This window comes from Mercenaria mercenaria, chromosome 15, assembly GCF_021730395.1.
Source record: "Mercenaria mercenaria strain notata chromosome 15, MADL_Memer_1, whole genome shotgun sequence".
Taxonomy (NCBI): Eukaryota; Metazoa; Mollusca; class Bivalvia; order Venerida; family Veneridae; genus Mercenaria; species Mercenaria mercenaria.
Window position 1 is genome coordinate 16,316,330 of NC_069375.1, and position 24,467 is coordinate 16,340,796.

At 34.9% G+C, this 24,467-nt stretch overlaps 1 protein-coding gene across 1 annotated transcript; it reads right to left on the bottom strand.

Moving 5' to 3' along the window:
* Positions 1-5,627: 5,627 nt before the first annotated feature.
* On the bottom strand, positions 5,628-15,307 carry LOC123545997 (ral guanine nucleotide dissociation stimulator-like 1). Its single transcript, XM_053524649.1, has 4 exons — positions 15,146-15,307; positions 12,501-12,644; positions 11,636-11,744; positions 5,628-10,595 (listed from the first exon to the last, which is right to left on the bottom strand). Exons 1-4 carry the CDS (start codon positions 15,275-15,277, stop codon positions 10,447-10,449), a joined length of 534 nt encoding a protein of 177 aa, XP_053380624.1. The 5' UTR covers positions 15,278-15,307; the 3' UTR covers positions 5,628-10,446.
* Positions 15,308-24,467: the final 9,160 nt, after the last annotated feature.

A 24,467-nucleotide genomic window follows, 5' to 3' on the forward strand; every position in this document is an offset into this window, starting at 1 on the left:
ATACGCATACATATGAGCAAAAAAGGGAGGGTTCATACATGCTCGGCCTCCGGCTTTACTCAAATAATGCCCCTCATCCATCACTAACGCTTGGATGAGGGCACATTATTTTTCATAAAGCCTTCAGCTCTCGCATGTATGAACAGCATCTTCAAAGTATCGTCAACAAAAGTACAATAACAAAGAGAAATAAGTATACTTTTACTCCAAGTAATCCCACATATATTTCATTATATATAACGCTGAAAAATATTCCAGAACAAAAATCATTAAGTTCTGATCAAACAGTCAAACCTTTACGTCTAAATAATATATATCAATCACTACGTATAAAGGGCACAACACCTACTTTTTGCTCAAAACTGCTTCAGCGAAAGATAATTTATGAAAGTTTTTCTCATTACTCCAATCAGCAGTACTCAAAATAGTTTGCAAAGAGCATGTACTATATGCTGCTGACACTGAAGCTGAACGAAAGGAATGTGCCTTAAAGAAATCACTGTCTATCCCTGCTAACTCAAGCACTGTCTTAAGCCATCTGGCTATAGTACTTGTAGATACGGCTTTATAAGTCGCGTAAGAAACAAGGAGTTGTCTAGAATTTCTCAAATTTTCAGTCTGTTTTACATAATAAGTTAAAGTATGCATAACACACAAAGATTCATCTGGGTAATGTTCCAGTTTCAATACAAAATTATTAGGTCTACCTGACCTTGTAGTTTTCAACAAATATGGAAAGAAGAACTGAATCTTACTGTCACCAAAATGTACATGATCTAAATGAGCTCTGGGAGCTGTTGTCAAAGCAATAAGTGCAGTGAGTTTAAAAGTAAACATTCTTAGATTTAAATCCTCTAAAGGAAAAAGGCTTTTAAGATATTTTTTAACACTACTGAAACATCCCATGTGAATTTATACCGACAACCAGGTGGTTTTAAATTAAATACTTCCTTCTTGAATCTGGGTATCAGAATACTTGAAGAACACCAGGAGTTTCCAAAGAAAGGCAATGTCTGCAGTAACATACTTTTGTGTGTGTTGATTTTACAGTAAGAAGAACCACTTTTCAGAAGAAAACAAAGATAATTTACTACCTTACTTTCAGTTGTTTGAAATGGATTGCAATGTTGTTTACGACACCAAATATACCAGAATCTGAAGGCCAAATCATACTGTTTCCTGGTTCCTTTTCGCCAGCCCTCGAGGATGATTCCAATAGCTTGTGATGAAATTCTTGCACTTTGCAGCAATTCCCTGATATGACTGCACCGATCAAGGTGATCTGCTTTGCCAGAGGATGAACCTCTCCACTGTGTGTCAGTCGCAACAAATCTTGATGTCTTGGTAGTCTGACAGGATAATCAATCAAAGTTGATAATATCAAGGGAAAATAAGCTTGTGATTTCCAATGAGGAAAAACAATAATTGCTTTATCTACTTCATCTTGTATGATTTTATTTACCACTTTTCCCAACAAATTAAAAGGTGGGAAAATGTATGGCGAAAACTCTTTCCAAGACAAAGTAAAAGCATTGTTATGAAAGGCTCCTGGTTCAGGAAACAATGTGACAAATTTTCCCAACTGTTTATTCAACCTGGATGCAAACAAATCTATATCAGGTTGAAAGAAATGTTTACATAAACGGACAAAAATGTCTTTTTTCAACATCCATTCTGTTGAATCTGAGAAGTTTCTAGAATAGAAATCTGCCATAGAATTGTTTGAACCAGCGACATGAACTGCAGAAATAAAACTACTTCTTTCTAGACACCAATTCCAAATCTGACATGCAAGTCAATATCTAGTGATTCTGATGCAATACCACCCATGTCATTGATATAAGTAACTGCTGTGACATTATCACACTGGAAGAGTATATGAACATTCCTTTTATTGGAATACAAAGACTGCAAAGAATGGAAGATTGCTAATAATTCTAAAAAATTTATATGCTTTACACATTCAACACTATTCCATCTTCCACTTGCGACTTCACCAGAAAAAACATCATAACAGCCCCAGCCTAAATTCGAGGCATCTGTGCTACATTGTATAGAAACTTTATCCGGTCTAATTGGCTTTCCATTTTTGAGGTGTATGTTATTTATTCACCAAAGCAACTCTTGTTTTCCAACAACTGAAAGGTACACTTTATTCTGGAAATTGAACTCTGAACCCAAACCTTGTCTCTCTCTAAAGCTCTATAGTGCATAGGAGCTTCTAAAACTGCATGAAAGGCGTTAGTGATCATTCCAATGAAGGATGCTAAATCTTGTACAACAACTTTTTCCCCTTTTAATAAAATTTTTGCTTTCATCAAGATTTTCTGAACCTTATCTTCTGTTAAGAAGACTTTAAATGGAATTGAATCTAAAATAAAGCCAAAAAAGACAAATTTTCTGTATAGGAACAAGAACAGATTTGGATTCATTCAAAACAAACCCTAGAGAGGTCAATGTAGAAAAATTTTTCAATGTGTTACCATGACACATTTCATAGATTTGATGCATATTGAAAGAGTCGTCTATATAAAATGAACACCTGACGCCTTGATGTCTCAGCCAAGCATAGATTGGTTTTAATATTTTGGTAATAACCCTAGGGGCTGAAGATAAACCAAATGGGAGTACAGTGAACATCCATAGGATATCATCCCATTCAAATTTTAAATATTTTGAATATTTGGAAATATTGTGTATGGGAACAGTAAAATATGCATCAGTTAGATCTACTGAAGTAAAATAATCATTTCTGTGCACAAGATCCAAAACAATTTTGAAATGTTCTTGTTTAAAATGCTCATATACCACGAATTTATTTAAATGTTTCAAGTTAATAATTGGCCTATACTTTCCATTTGGCTTTGGAACAACAAAAATATTAGAAACATATTGTCCTGGTTCCCATTCTGATTTTACAATTGCACCTTTCTGAGCCAAATTTTTAATTTCATTTGAAATAACTTGTTCCTCTGTTAATGAAAAGGAAATCACATTTGGAACTGAATACTGGACTGGCTCTTGAATAAATTCTATTTCATAACCTGTTATTGTTTGAAGAATCCAAGGATCATTTGTAAACTTTTCCCATGTGTTCAGAAAATATTTTAGTCTACCTACCTTAGGTAAACTGTTCAATTCTGTTTGTTTGGGGATGTTACTGTTGCACTTGGCTTTCCCCGACCTCTAGCACCACGCCTATACATAGCTCTAGATTGCCACGGCTGGTAGTATGTATCTGTACTCTGTGGCTGGTTAGAGGCATAGCCGCCATAAGGGTGAAAACGACGACCCCTGTTCCCTCTGAAGGACCCTCTACCCCTAATAAAAGGTCTACTAAACTGATCTATACGAGAAGAAATAGAAATACCAGCATCACAATTTTTAATTTCTTTAGCTATGTCGTCTCCGAACAATTGCGATGAGATAGGCGTACTCTGACTGCACAGATTTCTATATTTTTTCTTTAAATTTGGTCTCAATAGATACCTCTTTCAGTAAATCTACCAACTTTATAATAGAGGTAACACCTGTCGCAACCAGATTTTGTATCTCAACTAGCATTCTCTCATAACTTTTGGGCTTCTTATCGAGAATTTTCCAAATTTCTGAATTTATCAAAGGTGGACACAACTTGTCACAATTTTGAGGGACGTTATATTTCAATATCATGTCCTCTACATCATACTGTGAGGTACAAGCAGTATTGATTAAAGAGGCTAACGATGAAACAATTGGGTCACCCTTGACCACAGATTTTAGTTTTGGCATGGACCATTCAGTATCAGAAGGATCAGTGTTTTCTTTTGAATCACTGCCAAACATTGCATTTAACATATTTTGTGACATGTTTTTATCTTGTACAAAATTATCTTGATTTTGCCTGTAAGACAAATCAGAGTCTGAAACGTCCTCCGCATCTATTTGTACCCTTAAATTTGGTCTAGGTTGATTATCACTCTCAAAATCGTCATAATCTGGCTGAAAAAATGCTTCATCATCATAGTTTTCTGGGTGCATACCAGTGGACAAGCCCAGACCTAATTTTTTCTTCAAATTTGCAACGTCCTCAGAGGACAAATTATCTAAATCTATCATATTACTTTTCTTAGATTTTTTCTTTGGGGGTTTGGTTTGGGTTTTGGATTTTGGTTTTTTCTGTTTTGATTTTTGAACACCTTTCTGATTTTTACCACTACGAGTGGGTTGAACAATCTCTTTATTTTTATTTTTGCTATTTTTTGACACGGGTTCATCAACCTCGCATCCAATTTCTACATTAGCACCCACGGGCGGGATATCCTTATCTTCACAGCCCGAAACTTCCCTCTCTGATTCTGAGGGACTTTGGTCATGGCGGGGATCTACGTCCTCGCTTGAGCTCATATTTACAAGCTAAATGATATCACTCGGGATACTACGTCCTCGAGTAGCTCAAATAGTTATTTATAAATGGAAATACTTACGATAAAAAACCAATAAAACAACCCGAAAAATAAGAATTTTAGTAAAACACGTGAACGCGATGCTTCTCTCGCCAGCGCAAAACATCGAATGATTACAGCTGTTCACCGCTTCGGTGCATGGAGCGGTCACGTGATACAGTTTTTCAGTAACTTTAAAGCGCGCTTCTCAACCGTATCGACAGAACATCTTGCTATTCATACATGCGAGAGCTGAAGGCTTTATGAAAAATAATAAGTATAATTCAGGCTTGTCTTTAGTACATATTCAAGAGTAATTAAGGGATGTTATTTGAAGTTTAAAGAACTGCAATGCTATAACCTATGTCGTAGCAGAATTTTCCACTGGTACATTTCTAGAACAAGGTACATCACGCTATGCAAATAAGCATCAGCTAGTTTCACCAATAGCAATGGACATAGTTTAAAGGGTTTTTGATTATTTACCTAGTGGTGTAGTTCCTGTTACAAACTTCACCTAGATTCCATATAGACTATAAGAATCCTATCTCTCTCTTGCTCAAAGGTAACTGTTTAGGCATTAATGACACTGATCGTAACATAGTTTCTTGTTTTTAGAATACTTCAAGCTCTGTTTTATTTAAGTAGCATATGAATTTACACATTTATTAGTTACAGTACACATGTACCCAATACCCATTATTATGACCCAATAATAAACATGTCCACGTTCTTACCAAGTTTCATTAAGACTGGGCCAAAACTGTGGATAATGGTTGACAAAAAAATGAATGACTTGGGATCAGTCCCATACACTAATTGTTCAAAAAGCAAATTTAATTGTGCACAATGGTCGACAAATGACATACATAAGATTCCCCTATGTAACTAGTTCAAAAAGCCATAAGGTGCCTGTGACCAAGTTGTTAAGATTGCTGAGGTCCCTCACTGATGAGACGTTCAATTCTTCATGTGAGGAAGCCACCCAACTGACTTATGAAACGTTTGTGGTTATCAAGGTGCCCGCCTGTGATGAAATAATGCATGGAGGGGCACCTGTGGTCTTCCTCCACCATCAAATCTGGAAAGTCGCCATATGACCTATCATTGTGTCAGTGTGACGTTTAACCAAACAAAAACGAAACATACAAATTGGGGTAAGTGAATCTTACTTCCCCAATATTAAATTTGAAAAGCAAACAATTTGTATTTCATTCTTTTATTACTGTCCACGAGTTTATTCATAGTTTATATCTGGACATGTTGTAAACATTTCATCAAGAGACAACGCAGTAGCACCTACATAATTATATTGTACCAACAAGAGTATGTTACATTTCATAACAGTCGGACTAGAACCGCTTCACAGAAAACATTTTGTGTCCATATAGGAAGAATCAGCTACAACCTCTTGACAATAATTATTATAAGAACTTGGTAAACAGTATTGAAAAGATCTCTTTGATTTCCTCATTTAAAAAAAAAGTTCTACTTAATTTATTGTTCTTGCCACAAGTAACTTCTCAACAAAACCCTACTGTTAAGAATTGTTTGAAGGCCGCCAGCTGTGCTTGCAGTACGGCCCTTTGAGTAGCCAGCAGTCTGTAGCTAGCAGTAAGGCCCTGTCATAGGCAAGCAGTACAGCCCTGTTAGTGGCTAACAATAGCAGTTACTAAACCACAATTTCTCACAACTGATCAAAGAAACACTCCGCAACATTTCTTGTGTCAGTTTTAGAAATTCTAAAGCAGTATGAAGTTATTTAATGTAATATAGATGTGAGAGGAAAGAGGAAACACGGGTAATTTTGTTTGTTTTGGGTTTAACGCCATTTTTTCACAGTATTTCAGTCATGTAACGGCAGGCAGTTAACCTAACCAGTCTTCCTGAATTCTGTACCAGTACAAACCTGTTCTCCACAAGTAACTGCCATCTTCCCCACATGAATCAGAGGTGGAGGACTAATGATTTCAGACATAATGTGGTTTATCAGATAGTCACAGAGAACATATGCCCGGTCCGAGGATCAAACTCACGACGCCGCGGTCCAGACCAACGCTCTACCTCCTGAGCTAAGCGGAAGGGCTAAATTTTAACACGGGTATGTAAAACTGAGAGTGGAAGTACACTATGTTGTCAATAAACTGGGAAAAACCTGTATTTCAATGTTTTTTGTACACCTACCTAAATAGCCAAACAAAAAGTATAGGTATTTTAACTTAATTTTTCACAATTCACCAAATATGAAAGATAGTCCTAACATTGCTGCTTGTTTTGTGTAGATATATCTAATCACTTTACACCAAAATGAACTTTTTGTCAAAATCAACTTGAGGAAAGAGTTTACCACTCGATACATGGGATATAATAGATTCTCAGCAGCATATATGCTACATCCATAGAGGTTACAAGGCATTATTCTAGGTATTCCAGATAAATGATGTTACCCCCATCACTTACAGTTAATCAAATGTGCAGAACTACCTTAATACCATATATAATAAGTCTACTTTAAAATCTGGAAAATTGTTTCAATAAATTAACATAATACAAATACTAAAAACTTGAATATAGTAACAAGCTCACAAGAATTGTTATAAAAGAAAATCACTGTATTAAAATGTATTTTTTAAATGTATGTATAAACAATGAACACAATATGAGTAAAACACTTTCTTCGATATTGGGGTTATAAAAGTTCTGATGGCCACTGTGCATTGACAATGTATGAATTTTAAACATGTTAATATTCTTTTACTTGTTACACTACATGGATATTTAACAAAACTGTAGTTTTCTCTAGCCCACAAAGTACAACAACATTGACTACATTTTTCTCTTAAATAATTTTTTTTTATATAATTATCAAACTTACAGAACACAAAACTTTTCCCTTTTTTTACAATACAACAAGGAACTAAATGACCTCATGGCAGTCTAAAGGAGAAAAACATAATTCAGTTTCTGTTCACTTTGATAATCTGTAGCATGAAGTTGTGTTTTCCTGCATCAAAAAAATTACTACAAGGAACAGAGTGCATCCACTAATGTATTTTATCTTTTCTCTTTTATGTAAGAAATGAAAAATTACTACATAATCTACCAGCCTAATATTACTAAGAATTTATCAGGCCAGTAGATCAATGTGAAAAAAAACCTGCATAATAAGTTATTACTTTTGGATTGTAAGGCCAATGTGAATACTGCCAAGGGTCAAAAGGTTCCAAACTTATGAACAAAGCAAAAAAACTGTTAATGCATATTGCATTATTATTTTGCTTTCTTAAAAGAAAGGAGAAGAAACAAAACTGTAAACTGAATTTCTAATTACGATGAATGTTTGATGGTTTAAGTAGGTCCATAATCAACCTTGATACATTCTTTGAACAAAACTCTAAAAAATATTTTGAGAGGGTTCTAATTTCTGTATCATTAAAAACCACTTGTTACAAATAGAAGTAGTAGAAACTTACTCCATCAATATGACAGTAAAAAAGATCTTTTAATTTGCAACAACACTTGTCTCATATTATAACAAGCTTCAAAACCTCGATTTCTTTCCTCAGTAAACAAATGTAACTCAAGTATATAATGGTAGGCTGTACTACATAAACAGGTACTAACAATGACATGTTGAAGGATAAGCCATAAACTGGGTGTGTTTTAATCATTAAGTACAAACTGTAACAGATGAAAGGGTAAAATTTAAATATATTTGTCTTATAATTTATCAAGCATACTGTATCCAGACCAGCTGGACTGCAGAAAATATCAGGGACATAGCACTGTCTCACTTGACTCCATGGTTACTGACCAGTCTAAAAACAAAACCATCCGACTGGTTGATCCTCAGATCATTCCTGAAATTGACCAATGGTAAGACAGAAATTTTTGACTGGTCTCCTAATCTTGGAGTCTGGAGAAAAGCATGGTTTAATTAAAGATGCATAATATATAACAGGGCATCAATAACAAGTTGATAAGGATTTCTATAACAATAAATATACTGACAAATGTTTAAAAGCAGCTAGGGTTCTTTAAAATGTAGCATAATACGATACACTGTAAAACAACTGAAATGTATACTAAATATCTACTTATAAATAGACATAAAATGTACAATATGTTCTTCAAAATATATACTGTATTGTAAAATCACAACTTCTAGAACTACCCTATAAAATAATTTATTGCACACAAGATGTATGAGCTACAACTAAATTATCAACCAGTGTTAATATGAAATCATGGTCTGGTTCACTAGTAAGTAATCTTTGATAAATCCTACATGTACATACTAAACATACTTCAGCCACAATGTCGATATCGAGTGGTTCCCATTTTATCTAAACTTAATACATTTCTGCCTCAGAAACAGATGTATGACTCGGTCCTATTTTTATCTCGACCAGCCTATTTAACAAACTGGCTGATTCCCGTTATATCTCCACTAGACAAGTTATTTAGACTGTTCCCAATATTATCAGAACTTCTTCACAGAAATGTTAGAAAAAAAAACATGGCAGAAAGCTAAGAGTTGTTCACAAATTATTTACAAGACCAGAAGCCCATTATTTCATTTTAAACTACTGGCATCACTCTAAATTTATGGCATAATAATTTATACTTCTGTTCATTCCTGGTGCTTGTCGAAAAACAAGCATGTATTTCTGTAATAATCAGCAAACATGAAATGATGCAATAAGGATCTGTTAGAATAAATAAACAAATATATATATATTAACTAAAACAAGATTGGTATTGTCAAAAAATGTGACACTGAACTTTAAAGTGACATTATGCACATCTTACGGCACGTGTTTTTGGCGAATGTTTTATGAAAGCAATTTTCGGTTACAGAGCATTTAAATGTGTTAAATGAATGGTAATGCCACATAAGTAATTGAAGTTTTTTCTTTAAAAATAAAGAAATCAGACTAATAAAATAATAGTTTTTTTCTTCAATCTTCTAGGCAGTGATCTGCCTTACCTACAGTAGATAATTTCTGAAATTGATGGAAGCAACTCCAGCATGCAGTTCGACTTTCTTTAAAAAGACTGCCCCAGTCAAAATGAGAAAAGTCATATTTGGAGAATTATTTCGTACTGGTAACAAAAAGAGTTTGGTATACTGGGTTAAAAGCTAAAATTTCCTCCATCCTTTTTACACACACATCTATTTCAGCTGGGTTTTAACTTGAAAAATGTGCATAATTCCACTTTAATTTTCATCATAACAAGATGGCAGTCTCATAATGATCTGCTTTTGAAAAGAATATTTATCTTAAAATGATATATCCAAATGACTTGACATTTTAAAATGGAGTCCTAGAAAATTAGTCATTCCAACAAAAGATGGGCAGGCAAAAGCTATGTTTTTATGCATTCTTTTAAATTTGTAGCAATCTAAGTACCTACGTGTACATTTAAAACTTTGATATACTAAGTGACTCTATCTAAACTCAATACATTTTGTATTTCTACAGTTGACAAAACAATTGACTAAATCCTACACTAATGCAGTAAGTACAGATGAACAGGTAGGATCAGTTTACTACCGCCTAAAAATGACTAGGTTACACCAAATACGAGACAGAAATGGGCAAAATTGCCCCGACATATTGCACTGTCCAGCAGCACAACGAGTATTATAGTATTAAGCATCCATTTTGAGTATGTAGCACAAATGACTGATCGCACTTGATTAGTAAGCACTGGAGTATTATAGAACATGGTTCAGCTTATAGCACTTCTGATTCCTTTCTGCTAGTACTGCTTTTGTTTAGTTTATACAATCTATAAACATGCCCCTCGGTGCAGGCACCCAATGCTTTAAGTACATTCTTCAGTACATTATTTCACATTAGCCTTTCCACGAATGGAACAATTCGCATTAAATCACAACTCCAGCTTTTGAAGAGTATTACTGCCTACAGTCGTGTTGTTTTTGTAGTAATCTCACAAGATATGTGACAGGATCTCTGACAGGATATGTTACTGTTATTGCACATTTTAAGCACTGCTATGATAATGGCAGTTTGAGCCGACGTCTATTCCGTTTCTTACTCTGTGTAAGAGCATCTTGTTCTTTTTTCGTCCGTAACACAAAATTATAATCTCCATTATTGTTCATGGCATAAAACACATTGGCTTTCTCTGGTATCATCAACTCTGAAATATAACAATATCTATCTAGAACAATATCTTTTCTTATTTTTTTCTATGGAACTCTTTCCTACATTTCCCCATCTCATTCCACAATGTTTGTAGTTACATTCTGATAATAATGGAGTTAAAAATATCAAAAGAAAGATCTTGCTGAGATCTACATTAATACTTAAAACATAACTCATTTCATGGAGAAATTTATCACTCAATTATATTCCAGTAGTTAAAAAGATAAAAATAATCAAACACTTCAAAAGTTGATTTTCTCAAAATGACCACCTGACCTGTTAGAACACTCTGGAACTGAGGTGATGACTTATCTACATGTTTCAAGTTTAATTTACTTCATGTCCAACTAAAAATGTTTCAGTGAAAGAAAGCAACTAAAGAAATTTCTTGTATATCACCCCATAAAAATAGTCAATCTTTAACTCGACTTAAATAAAAAGTAAAGATAAGCTTTATTTAACATTGCATATGATCAACAGACAACATGAGCTACAAAGTTGTTGTTCCACAAACATGGTATCCAGTAACAGATACTTATCTGGACTTAATTTACCTCCAGGTATAACCATTTATATATCAAGTGCCAAGCAAAGAAGCTACCAGTGCCATTTTACACATATCTGGTATAATATGTCCCTGGATTTGACCCCCGACCTCCCACAACTCAAACCCAAAACTCTACCATTGAGCTATTGTGCCGCTTAAATGTCTTTATTTGGATTATATTTATAACACAGTTCATTAGGAACACTTTTCTTCCTTTCTTTGGCAGAGAGGCACTTTTTATAGAAAATGTTAAGAATTCCTCACATTTCTATTTACTGGCTGCCAACCTGTTTTTAACTTACCTGATCCAACTTCCGACAATATCTTACCTATTTGCAAAAGCTGTACTAACATTCATCAGGAAGAGCTATCTTTTTATTACTTAAACTAGAAGAGCATAACTTTCCTATCTCTGTTAGGAAGAGTTTACTTCAACAGGAAGAGTTATTTTTTCTTATCTCCATCAGAAAGAGTTTACTTTATCTTACCTCCATCAGGAAGAGCTTGTAACAAGCAGTAATCCTTTTCCTTCCCCTTGATATCATATTTATCCAAGATTCTCTGTATCACTGTGTTTGTATGGTCTGTGTTATGTAACTAGAAAACAGAATAAAATTAAAATATAATATTTTAACCAGTTTTAAATACAGTACAGATTGCCTTAGCAACCCCTTGCTCTCAGCGACGTTCTGTCTACAATGACCTTTTTATTTCCTCCTGATGCATTTCACATTAAAATTGGCTTGTTTCTAGTGACCCACTGTCTGATGGGTACAGTGACCATGATTTCTTAGCCACAAATCAAGACTTTGGACCTTTATAATGACTTTTTGACCCCTCCTCTAAAAGGGAGAAAACTTTTCTTGTACAAATCACTGAGTGTGTTTCTTGATCTAAATAACTCTGTCATCGTCTTTTTGATGAAAATTAAGTGAAGCAGAGTTTAAATATATTTCGTGTTTTATCCGAGAGCTTAAAAGTAAGGTCCTTAATAAAACGTGTTTTTTGCTTTAAACCAAAACCTCTCCTAGTCAGACTGTATATAGAGACTACCTGTATACAATGATCTTTTTTTAAATTCTCAAAAGGTTGGTCACTGTAGACAGTCTTTACTGTATCCATTATCTGAAGCATAAGTGATACTTTATAAGTACAAAGAATTTTTCTACATTAATAGAATCAGGTAAGAGGAAATTTTTCCTCTAAACATTTACACATTAATTAAGAGCAAATAACTGACAACTTCTCAACCAGAAAAAGACTGAAGAACTTGCACTTCAACTGTCTAACATGGGACCTCTCCGAGCTTCACTGGGTGGTGCTTTAAAAATAAAGTTTAAATACATTTCTTACCATGATACTTTTATAAACATGAGATTTTGGTGTAGCACCAGTTTCCAGGGAAACTTTGATAACACAGGCATCAGAAGATTTGAATGGCGTAGAGTTGTCGCTGTCGTATGATTGTATAGAAGAGGTAGATGATGAGTGGGACAACTGAAACAAGCAACAGAACAAACTAACATAGTGACAAAAAAAATGTAGGTAAATAAGAGTACAAAGTTACAACGCTATAACTCATACAGTTTACAGTTAAAAAGACCTGAATAAAATTCTAAGCCAACGCAGATGATCAAGTGATGACAACACCTTGTTTTTTTTAATAATACAAGCTAAACATATGTAACAGATATGAAATAATGCCTATAAAGCGTCTAAATGCAGTTAACTGGATGGAAATGGAGTTCTGTATGTTGTTTTGATACAGCAAGCATTTTATGACAAGTTCTCCTTCAGAGGAGTAAGTTTTACATGCAAGATCAGTCAATTTAGTTGTTCTAAATACATGTATTAATTGTCACTTCTTAGAGAGAAAAATTATGACAGGGAACACTATTTGACTGCCGTTAACTCTACTGGAGAGTAACCGCTCAACAGAGGTTAAAATGAAGACAAAATTTAGAGCTAAAATTGAAGCATTTTAGGGCCCATCTGGGGGTTGTGAAATTGAAAATAGAAAATCTGTTTTGCCTATGTTGTTCACCCAATGTCCAGATTTAAAAGGTGATGATACTGCTGAAACCCCTCAAAATGTTTTTGTAAATTATTCTTGTACTATCATAAGTCTGTGCAACAGTCACAAACCTGACTGAGGACAAAACTTGTTAGCAGTACATGTAAAATATTTCTATTGGTAAATCTTACAGGTCAAATAAATATCTAAATATAATTTTATTCTGCTATTCTAATACATGTATTTTAAACATTTTCATTTTTAAATTGATTCTAAAATCTCTCCAATTTCCTTAAATGATTTCAGAAGACCAGCAGACAGAATTAACAACAGAACATCAATGCCTTTCCTGTAAACCTAGAATTAAAAGCTACTGAATTACAATTAATATGAAAGAAAGAATTTATGACAGATACTAGTTCCAATTAAGGAGGTAGGTTACCTTCATATTTGTATGTGCGCATGTCCAACCGGAAGCTAACGTGACGATTTACGACGACGTTTACGACAAATTAAATGTGTTTGTATATTCATTCTTCTGAAAACAAATCATGAACCTGTCTCCGATCTGATACTTTATGGTTTAATAATGCAGAAATAATGAATCAATTGCCGCAGAAACGCTTCAAAACAATGTTGCCTTAAAATGACGTCATTGACGTCATGACGTTACGTGTCAGTTACCGCGCAAAATTAATAGACTTATCTTGAAAGTACGTAATTCTGTGCATTTTCTTTATTTTAACTATCTTCAAATAACAAAAATTTGCTGAAATATTTGTTATGAATCTTTTGCTCTGAATAATCATCAATATTTTGCTTCTTTTATGTAGTTATATTGAAACGTTATGCGGATTGTAAGAAAATGGATGATGGTAACCAATGTTATTTGGAATATAGTTGGATGAAAGGTTACTTGTAACGGCCATTTTCAAATAAAAAATCTAGCAGTTTGATTTGTAATTCTTATTTTTCAGGTTCCGTTGATAATTTGTTACTTATATACTGAAACTAAGATCTAAAATTGTTCAAATTTCAGTAGAAAAATGTGGTTCCTTGAATTTAATTGATGTTACCATGGAAACGAAGCCCGTGACCTATGTATCTAAATGTAAAATTCAAAAGCGTTGACACTGGTCTATTTAAGAAACACAGCTTCGGCTTTTTATTTTCATTTCAACAATATCCGTGAGAATAATAGCAGCATGCTGAACGATTTTTCCATGAAAAATGCCAGACGAGGGGTACTGCCGTATGTATTCTAAGCTGTGAAATTTGTTTGAATCAATGCAAATAACAAGAAAATATAACTTACGTTAGAAATAATATGTTTTAAAGCTACATTAACTAGAATGATAATCTTATTCAATAATTATTTATAAGAAATTACGACAAAAAGCAAGATATAAGCTATTTTAAACATCTCTGTTGCCATGGTTACTGTAAACGTTAAGAAAAATAGGGTACCATGTAAAGTGCTTGGTATTTTGCTTATAATATTTCCCAAATATTCTATGTTGGTCATTAACAGAATGACACTTAAGCCGTCGAAAACCCCTATTTTTATACATAGTTGTTTAAAAATGAGAGAAAATGCGTTACCATGGAAACACGAGCCCCGCGACATATACATTTAAAGCTTATATTAGAAAGCGTACGTGCATATTAGTAAAATTATCAATTATGCAGACTTCTACGGATATCAATGAAACTAAAATACACTGAAAAGTGTTAAATATCCGTATTTTCCTTCTTCTTTCAATATGAAATACCTTTAGAGGGTCATGTTCTTCAAACCTGGATAAAAATTGAATTTGAAGGGACAGAGACAAACGAAATTGAAATTGTAGCAGGTAAAACTTCATATTACACGAAATACAAACAAACGCTGCGGTTCAACTAATTTGAATTTACCCTTGTAACAAGGTAACCTACCTCCTTAAGAAAATATCAAAATGTCTTATTGAATGGAATTGAGGCTTACCCCTGCATTAGGCGAAACTGGTGAGTCAAGGTTAGAGCTACTGGCTACACTGGACTTGTCATCCAAGTTAAGGCCACCGCACATAAACAGAGAAAATCTGTTAGAGTCGTTCTTCCCAGGTCGTTGACTCATACTAAAATACACATAATGTAGAAAACATGTCAGTATGTTCCTTCTTAAAATTAATGATATATGGAAGGTTAAAAAATACTCCACTGGAATTCAACAAAATCTGCGAATTTCATACACATGTTAAATTAAGTTGTAACTTAAAAGACAGGAATATGCCATTTGTGTCTACAAACAGGGATCATCCAACAAGGCGATTTGAGTGATATCGTCGCTTTAAAGTCGGCCACTTCGCCTAATTATCGCCTCCAGGCGAAATCCGAATCGCTGAGTTTTTCTGAGTGTTGTAATCTGTTTACTTAAAGTTGTAAAACTTGATGCATATTCTAGATTAAATTACCGATAAATCCATAGTCAACCCCGCCTACTCACCTATCAAACTTCAGCCAATCGTAGCGTTAATATCCCACAGTGTTAATCAATAACATTGTTAGCAGCCGCCATTTTGAATATTTTCAATCGGCGTGTAAAAAGCCGATAAACTTAACGAGTGCATGATATTATGCATTAACAGTATATTATTTACTGATTTTATTAAAACTTACTTCAAAAAATATTTCAAATACGGCCAATTTCTATAAATGAACTGCCCGGGCGCTGTGGATAAAAAAAAAATACGATTCCACGGACGTCTGGACTGCCGTACAAAATTATTTCAAAAAGATCGCCAATATCTACGAGTTTGGTACTTTTTTCGAAAAGATTAATAGAGAATAACAGGTTACTGTCTTCTGAGAAAGGGATTTCTCAGACTCGGCTAGATATGGTCCGGAAGGAGCTCACCCGGACCATATCTAGCCGAGTCTGAGAAAGCCCTTTCTCAAAAGACAGTAACCTGTTATTCTATTTATCATGCCATAATTTATTAATAACTTTTATCCTACCATTATGCGAAATAAAGTGCAAAAATAGGGGTGGACCAAATTTTGCTGTTTTGCCGGACTTCTTTTTTTCCTTCAAAATGACGCCATCTTGTTTTTTAGAATAACTGCTAAAAGACATTTACGCCGATATTTTTATAAACGCGCTCTTAATAGGTACGTGAGACCATGTCAATAATGTATAGCGTATGCCTACCATATTTGCAATTACCACAAAAATGCTTTTATAACGGAAACGTAGAAACGGAAAATGACTCATGCACAGCGTTTGTTCAGGATTTTAGCTCTCTGCATTTACATCATGGAATATTGCATCTGGAATGATCTTTCATGGAATAAAATAGGCATTGTAACTGAAAATACAAACTTCAAGTAGGAGTTATCTATATTATATGTATGTGAAGTTAACTGCATCAAAATACACGGACTGAAAAAATTATTAAAATATCATTTCCTGAAAAAGAGTTATTTGAGCTGAAAAAAATGATCCCGGATGAAATATTTTGAAAAAATGGAGACAACTCCGCAAAGACTTTATGATAGGCTTAGGTGACTATTGACCTAGAACCTAATAAACCTACCCACTTTTTACCTCTAATCATGAAAAAAGCATGCATACTTGCCACATGGATTAGCAACCTGAATGCAAAACTATGTAAAGATCAAATAATTGATTGCCCTGGGGAAAGTGAGACATTTTCTGTGATGACATTTGTCAACAAACAGACGATTTTTTTAAAAGAGTCAAAACCCACAGAATTTCACAAGGTGAAATATGTTGTTAAGGCTACTGCTGGAAAGAGAACAGTCTCAACTACCCATACATATGCGTCAAAGTATGGGAAAAATATCTAGAAATATGAGAAAATCGAAGAAATCAATTTCGAGACTGTTAGATGCATAACTGTGTAATCATACATGGCATTTATCATAGATAGGTTACTTTTCCTTTGCACTGAAATAACATGGGCAGGATTAGGATTAAGAAACGGTGTTCACTAAACAATTTCACTATATAAACAGATTGTTTCCCTTGTGTAAAGAAGGCTTAGGGTAAGTCTCTAAATAAAATCAACGGTAGATGGAACGGTACTGCCTATTTTTTCTGCCAAGCGGCATTATGGCGTGTGTGTTTAATTCACTTCAAATGTTTGCTTGGTGAGAATGGGTGTCCGTCTAGCAACTGAATTTCGGATAAAATTTCACTTGGGAACAAACTGAAATTATGCTTTCGTGTTCAGCAAAAGAGAGATGTGGTTACAAAACACAAGGCTAGCATTTGTTGTTTTTTTCCGCTTTTTTATATTTTGGGATTTTAAAGATCTTTTTTCAGTGTCGTATGAGGGCGTAATAATTTTTAAATGCAAAATGGACACAATCTGATGTCCTTGGATTTAATCATAGGTTTAAACAGTGCAAAGTGTTCTCAAGTCACAGACCTAGTCAGTGACCTGAGAAAGCCTGCTTTTCTCAGACAGGCTTTATCAGGCAGTTGCTATAGTAATGGCATGATAAATAAATATATCAATTAAATGTATAAATCTGAACAATATGATGCAAGAATCGGGCATTATTAAAGCACGAGAATCGAAACATGAAGGAAAATTTTCACGGCGTTTAGATCGTGCACCTGATAAACTTACGAGTTTCGGACGTGTAAATTTCGGATAAAAATTTTAAGGCGACTTTTTCATAGCTAAGTTAATACTTTATTTATACATTCATGCACTTCTTTTGAATGCAACTCATCCAAATACATTGAACTCGTATAAAGAATTAAGTTCTTCTAACAAAATATGGGATAAGCATCAGTATGAGTCCATAGTTCTTCATTAGCGCTAGCACTTCATGTGTGTAGATCATGCAGGAAATCAACTTTGCAGGAGTGTCAGGTCACAGCCAAGGGGTGTCAAGGTGACAGCAAGAAGTGTCAAGGTTGCAGAAAAGGGCATGTCAAGGTCACATAACAGCACACCTGGAAAAACACTAAGACAATTTACTGATGTTTAAAAAATTTTGGCCCTGGGATGCAAGATGATCTTAAGACATAGATTTCTGAGAAAAGTGTCATGGATTACTGGAATATAATTTTTCAAATTATGTTGCCATTGAAAACGGAAAGTAGGTGGCTTCAGGCAAATCAATTGTCTGTCTAATTAGTTAATTATTTCTTTAATCTGGACTGAATTTACACTGTAGAAAAAAACAAATTGCTATGGTGGACACAGTGGTTGAGAGGGTTAGGCACCTTTCCTACGGAGGTGAAGGGCCCTAGTTCGAATCCTGGTACTCCCATTCATTTAATTATCTTACATTTTACATGTATTTGTATATATGTCGTAAATAAAATTTAGTTTTTGTATCCTTTGTCGGCAAATGAATAGTTTTGAGTTTAGATTTGTGGGTATATCTTATCATGATGGCCAGAGGCCTGGAGTTTTTTAAATCATGGACAAATGTGAATGAATCATGATTTTCAAATCTTGTGACAAAAAAATCATCATATGAATTTTTCACAAATGTTTTGTTTTGATGTCTGGTTCCAATATTCTGCTTGTACAGTAGATATAACTTAAAAAAAAGAAGTTTTGGGGTCCAAATTAGCAGGGGTTAAATCTTGAAAAAACAAACATTGCTCTTCTCCCCTTTCACGTATTATACTGCATCCATGCTCTTAAGAGTTTTACACATAACAAAAACCTGATTGCTATACAAATGAGAATAAACATAAAAATGCAGCTAAAAGATTAACAAAAGGGCCAAGATGCCCCTAGGTTGCTCACCTGTGTAACACACCATAACAGTGTAAACATAGTTTGCCTAGTGATTTCATGAAGACATGTGGTTTCTAGAGTGTATACAAGCTTTTCCAATGATTTGACCTAGTGCCCTAGTTTTGGCCCACAAGATTCAGATTTAAAATCTTCCAAGACTTCATGATAACAAACACTCTCACCAAATTTTATGAAGATATAATAAAAAATGTGCCCCCTAGGATGTAAACAAGCTTATCATTCGATTTGACCTGGTGACCTAGTTTCTGACCCCTCATGACCCAGATAAAATTCATATGATGCAGACAAACATTCTGACCATGTTTCATGCACATCAAATGAACAAGAGTGTTAACAAGAATTTCCTTTGATTTGACTGGGTGACCTAGTTTTTGACCCAATATGACCCAGTTTCAATCTTGGCCTAGGAATCATCAAGATAAACATTCTGACCAAGTTTCAAGAAGATAGGATCTTAAATTTTGCCTCTAGATTGTTAACAAGCTTTTTCTCTGATTTGACCTAATGACCTAGTTTTTGACCCGACATGACCCAGTTTCGATCCAAGCCTAGAGATCATCATGATAATCATTCTGTGCAAGTTAGTTTCAAATCAAAGCATAAATGAAACCTCTATATGGCTGAAAGGACCAAAATAGAAAACAAGAGGACCATGATGGTCCTGAATCGCTCACCTCTCCCCACATGACCCAGTGTTGAACTGAGTATGACGTCGTTATTTCTATCATTCGACATAGTGACCTAGTTTTTGAGCACGTGACCTAGATATCATCAAGATAAAAAATTCTGACCAATTTTCTTGAGGATCCATTTAAAAATATGACCTCTAGAGAGGTCAAAAGGTTTTTCTATTATTTGACCTAATGACCTAGTTTTTGAAGGCACGTGACCCACTTTTGAACACTACCTAGATATCATCAAGGTGAACATTCTCACCAATTTTCATGAAGATCTCATGAAAATATGGCCTCTAGAGAGGTCACAAGGTTTTTCTATTTTTCGACTACTGACCTAGTTTTTGACCGCACATGACCCAGTTTCGAACTTGACCTAGATATCATAAAGGTGAACATTCTGACTAATTTTCATAAAGATCCCATGAAAAATATGGCCTCTACAGAGGTGACAAAGTTTTTCTATTTTTAGACCTACTGACCTAGTTTTTGACCGCACGTGACCCAGTTTCGAAAGTAACCTAGACATCATCAAGTTGAACATTCTGACCAATTTTCATGAAGATCCATTGAGAAGTATGGCCTCTAGAGAGGTCACAAGGTTTTTCTATTTTTAAACCTGCTGACCTAGTTTTTGACCCCACGTGACCCAGTTTCAAATTTAAACTAGATATCATTAAGGTGAACATTCTGACCAATTTTCATGAAGATCTCATGTAAAATATGGCCTCTATAGAGGTCACAAGGTTTTTCTATTTTTAGACCTACTGACCTAGTTTTTGACCGCACATGACCCAGTTTCAAACTTGACCTAGATATCATGAAGATAAACATTCTGACCAACTTTCATAAAGATCCCATGAAAAATGTGGTCACAAGTAAAAGTTTACGCACGGACGGACGACGGACGCCACGCGATCACAAAAGCTCACCTTGTCACTTTGTGACAGGTGAGCTAAAAACTGCCGCTTTCAGGGGCAGTAACTCTAGAACCTATGATGAAATCTAGCCAGTTTTCAAAAGGAACTGAGATCTTATTGTGACATAAGTTGTGTGTAAGTGTGGTTAAAACCAAATATGAAATGTCACTTCTATCATGTTCTCAAGGTAAAAATTACCAAATTTTGGCTCTTTCAGGGGTCAATCCCTGGCAGTAACTCCAGAACCTATGACTGGATCTGAAAGATTCATCATGGAATCCAAGATTTATTATTGTTGAAGTTATTTTGTAAATTTGTATCAAATTAACCTGTAAATGAAGTCTCTATACAGCTGCAAAAGCCAAAATAGAAAATTTAGGCCCTTTAAGGGGCCAAGTTAAAGGGCCATAACTCTGGAACCCATTATTAAGGGATCTGGCCAGATTTAAAAAAGGAACTGAAATATTATTTCCAATACAAGTTATGTGCAAGTTTGATTATAGTCGATTGCAAAATGTTGTCTCCACCATGTCCACAAGCCAAAAATAGCAAAGTTTGGCCATTTAAGGGGAGATAACTCTGCAACCCAATATGGGAGATAACTCTGCAACCCAATATGGGAGATAACTCTGCAACCCAATATGGGACATGGCCAGTTTTTAAAAAGGAACTAAGATATTATGCCAGTACAAGTTGTGTGCAAGTTTTATTAAAGTTTATTGCAAAATGAAGTCTTTATATAGCTGCAAAAGCCAGAACAGCAAATTTTGGCTCTTTAAGGGGCCATAACTCTGGAACCCATGACGGTATCTGGCCAGTTTTCGAAAGGAACCGAGATATTATATCCATACAAGTTGTGTGTAAGTTTGATAAAAATCAAATACATAATGTGGTCTCTTATTGTGTTCACAAGGAAACTGTGGATGGACGGATGACAGAAGGGTGATCACAAAAGCTATCCCTGTCTCACCCTGTCACTATGTGACAGGTGAGCTAAATACAAGAAAGTAGGTCAGGGTGGGGCCCGTTTTTTCGTCCCAGGGGCAAAATTCTAACACCCTTGTTAGAAATCAACCAGGCAATGATACATATCAAGTATCAAAGCCTAGGCCTAGGAACTTTCAGACAAGATTTTAAAACTTTTTTTTCCTATATAAGTCTATGTAAAACTTGGGACACCCTGGGTGGGGCCTCTTTTCAACTAAAGGGCATTATTTGAATAATCTTGGTAGAGCACTAGGTAATGCAACATAGCAAATATCAAAAGCCTGGGCCTTCCAGTTTCAGACAAGAATATTTTTAAAGTTTTTCCTATATAAGTATATGCAAAACTATGGACCCCCAGGGAAGGGCCTCTTTTCATCCAAGGGTAATAATTTTAACAATTTTGGTAGAGGACCATAAGGCAATGCTATATACAAAACATCAAAGTCCTAGGGCTTGTAGTTTCAGACAAGAAGATTTTTAAAGTTTTCTCCTATTCAAGTCTATATAAACCATGTGTCCCTGGCCTGAGCGAGGCAATATTTGACCCTAGGCAGATAAATTGAACAAGCTTGGCAAAGGACCAATAGATGATGCTACATACCAAATATCAAAGCCCTGGGCACTGCGGGGCGGGGTGATATTTAACACTGGGGGATAATTTTAACAATCTTAGTAGAACACAACTAAATGGCATTACATACAAAAATGTCAAAGCCCTAAGCCCTGTGGTTTTGGACATGAAGATTTTCAGAGTTTTTCCTATATAAATCTATGTTAACCATATGACTACCAGGGCGGGGCCATATTTGATCCTAGGGGAATACAGTAAACCTCACTTATAAGGAACTCTGATATAAGGAACACTTGGTTATAAGGAACAGTTTTCAATTCCCCGATCTAATTCCTTCTTTATTCAAGGTAAAAATCCTCGGTTATAGGGAACTCGGTTATAAGGAACACTCGGTTATAAGGAACACTTTTTCCAGTCCCAAAGTAAGAAATTCAATGGAAAACCCCTCGGTTATAGCGAACAGACATAAAAAATGAAAATTATTGAAAACCGGAAATAAACAAGAGAATCGCTGATGACGTCAGAGTAACGTCGGCACTTTCACGTGCTTTCATATACATGCAAAAATACAATTATTTCATTTCTATGATCTTTAGTTTGTTAATTCACGGATACGATAAAAAGAAAACATTAACATTTACCACGTACTAGGAACTACATATATGAGGTATATCATGTTAACAATAGTAAACGAAAATCAGTCACGGTTCCAGTCACATTCACCAAACCTTGAATTTTAATATTGGTCATTATTAGTCTAGTTTCGTCACGATGGAAATATCCTAAATAAATGTGCTAATTACGTGTGATTAACAATGGCAAACAGTCCACTTACCAACTTTCTAATTGTAAAAATACAGCAGGTGCTAAAATGGACAACAGCAAAACAATAGGTATAATTTACACTTTAATGTATGGTGCCGTTGTCCAGTGTGTGCAAAATAAAGATTTGAACATTTATTTTATATTAGTATGGATGCCTTTTCACATAACAGGTAGTGCTCTTTAAAAAAGAAGATAGAAATAACCGACAAAAACAAACAAAACAAGAGCCATGTTAGACATGGCCAATCACCCCGCCGAGCATATTATAATTGAAGGCTAAAGTTCCTGGCAAGTTAGTGTCTGAAAGTATTAATTTTGGGGAAAACTTTGAAGAACCGTTTCGTTGTGGTCCGCATCAGGGGTTTTAAAGATGTGGAAGAAAGAATAAGTCAGTGGTGAGGTGGTTTACTGCTAAATTTTATTAACTTTCATGAACAGTATAGCTATGATGTTTTTCTATATGGCTACTGTAAAAAGAAGGAATGGAAAGCTAACAGGGAACAAGAGTGCCAGAATGTCACAATATACGCCCGTCACGGCAAATTTCTTTACTCTAGCAGCTGTATTTGCAAATGGAATTTTAATTTTGTGGTTGTTTAGTAATCATTGTAAGTCTTTTGTTTTTCTAAGTCCACAAAAAAACTTCTTACCAGGTAGAGATATCTTAAAATACACCTAAAATTGGAAAGTAATATCTATGTTGTACCACAGAAAAGTGGTCTCGTTTTTTCCCTACGGTCAATAATAAAAATGTTACAATATAAGTTATTTATAGTAACAACTAAGGGAAGTTAATCTTAAAAAAAAACAAAAAAAAAATTGTAAGTCCACACAAAAATCTTTACCAGGTAGAGATTGGTCAAAATACACCTCAAAATTGGATGTAACATGCATGTTGTACTACAGAAAAGTGGTCTTGATTTTTCCCTACGACTAGTAATGAAAAAGTTACAATAAAAGATATTTAAAGTAACAACAAAGGGAAGTAATTCTAAAGAAGGGAACTGCGCATGACACTTTGTCTCATGATGGTGTATAATTGTGCCAAGTTACATCAAAATCCCTCCATGCATGAAGAAGAAATGCTTCGGACAAAGTCATTCTTGTATCTGACCTTTGGCCTCTAAGTGTGACCTTGACCTTAGACCTAGGGACCTGGATCTTGCGCATGACACTCTGTCTCGTGGTGGTGAACATTTGTGTCAAGTTATATCAAAATCCCTCTATGCATGAAGAAGAAATGCTCCGGACAAGGTTTTCATTCTTGTATCCTTTGACCTCTAAGTGTGACCTTGACCTTAGACCTAGGGACTTGGTTCTTACGCATGACACTCCGCCTCGTGGTGGTGAACATTTGTGCCAAGATATATCAAAATCCCTCCATGCATAAAAAAGATATGCTCCGGACAAATTTTTTTAAGAAAATATGATAAAGGGGAATAACTCAAAAAATAAGCAAGGTAGAGTTACTGTTCTTGCACATTGCACTTCCTCCCAATGTGTTCTATCAGTGTATGAAGTTTGAAGAAAATACCTCCAA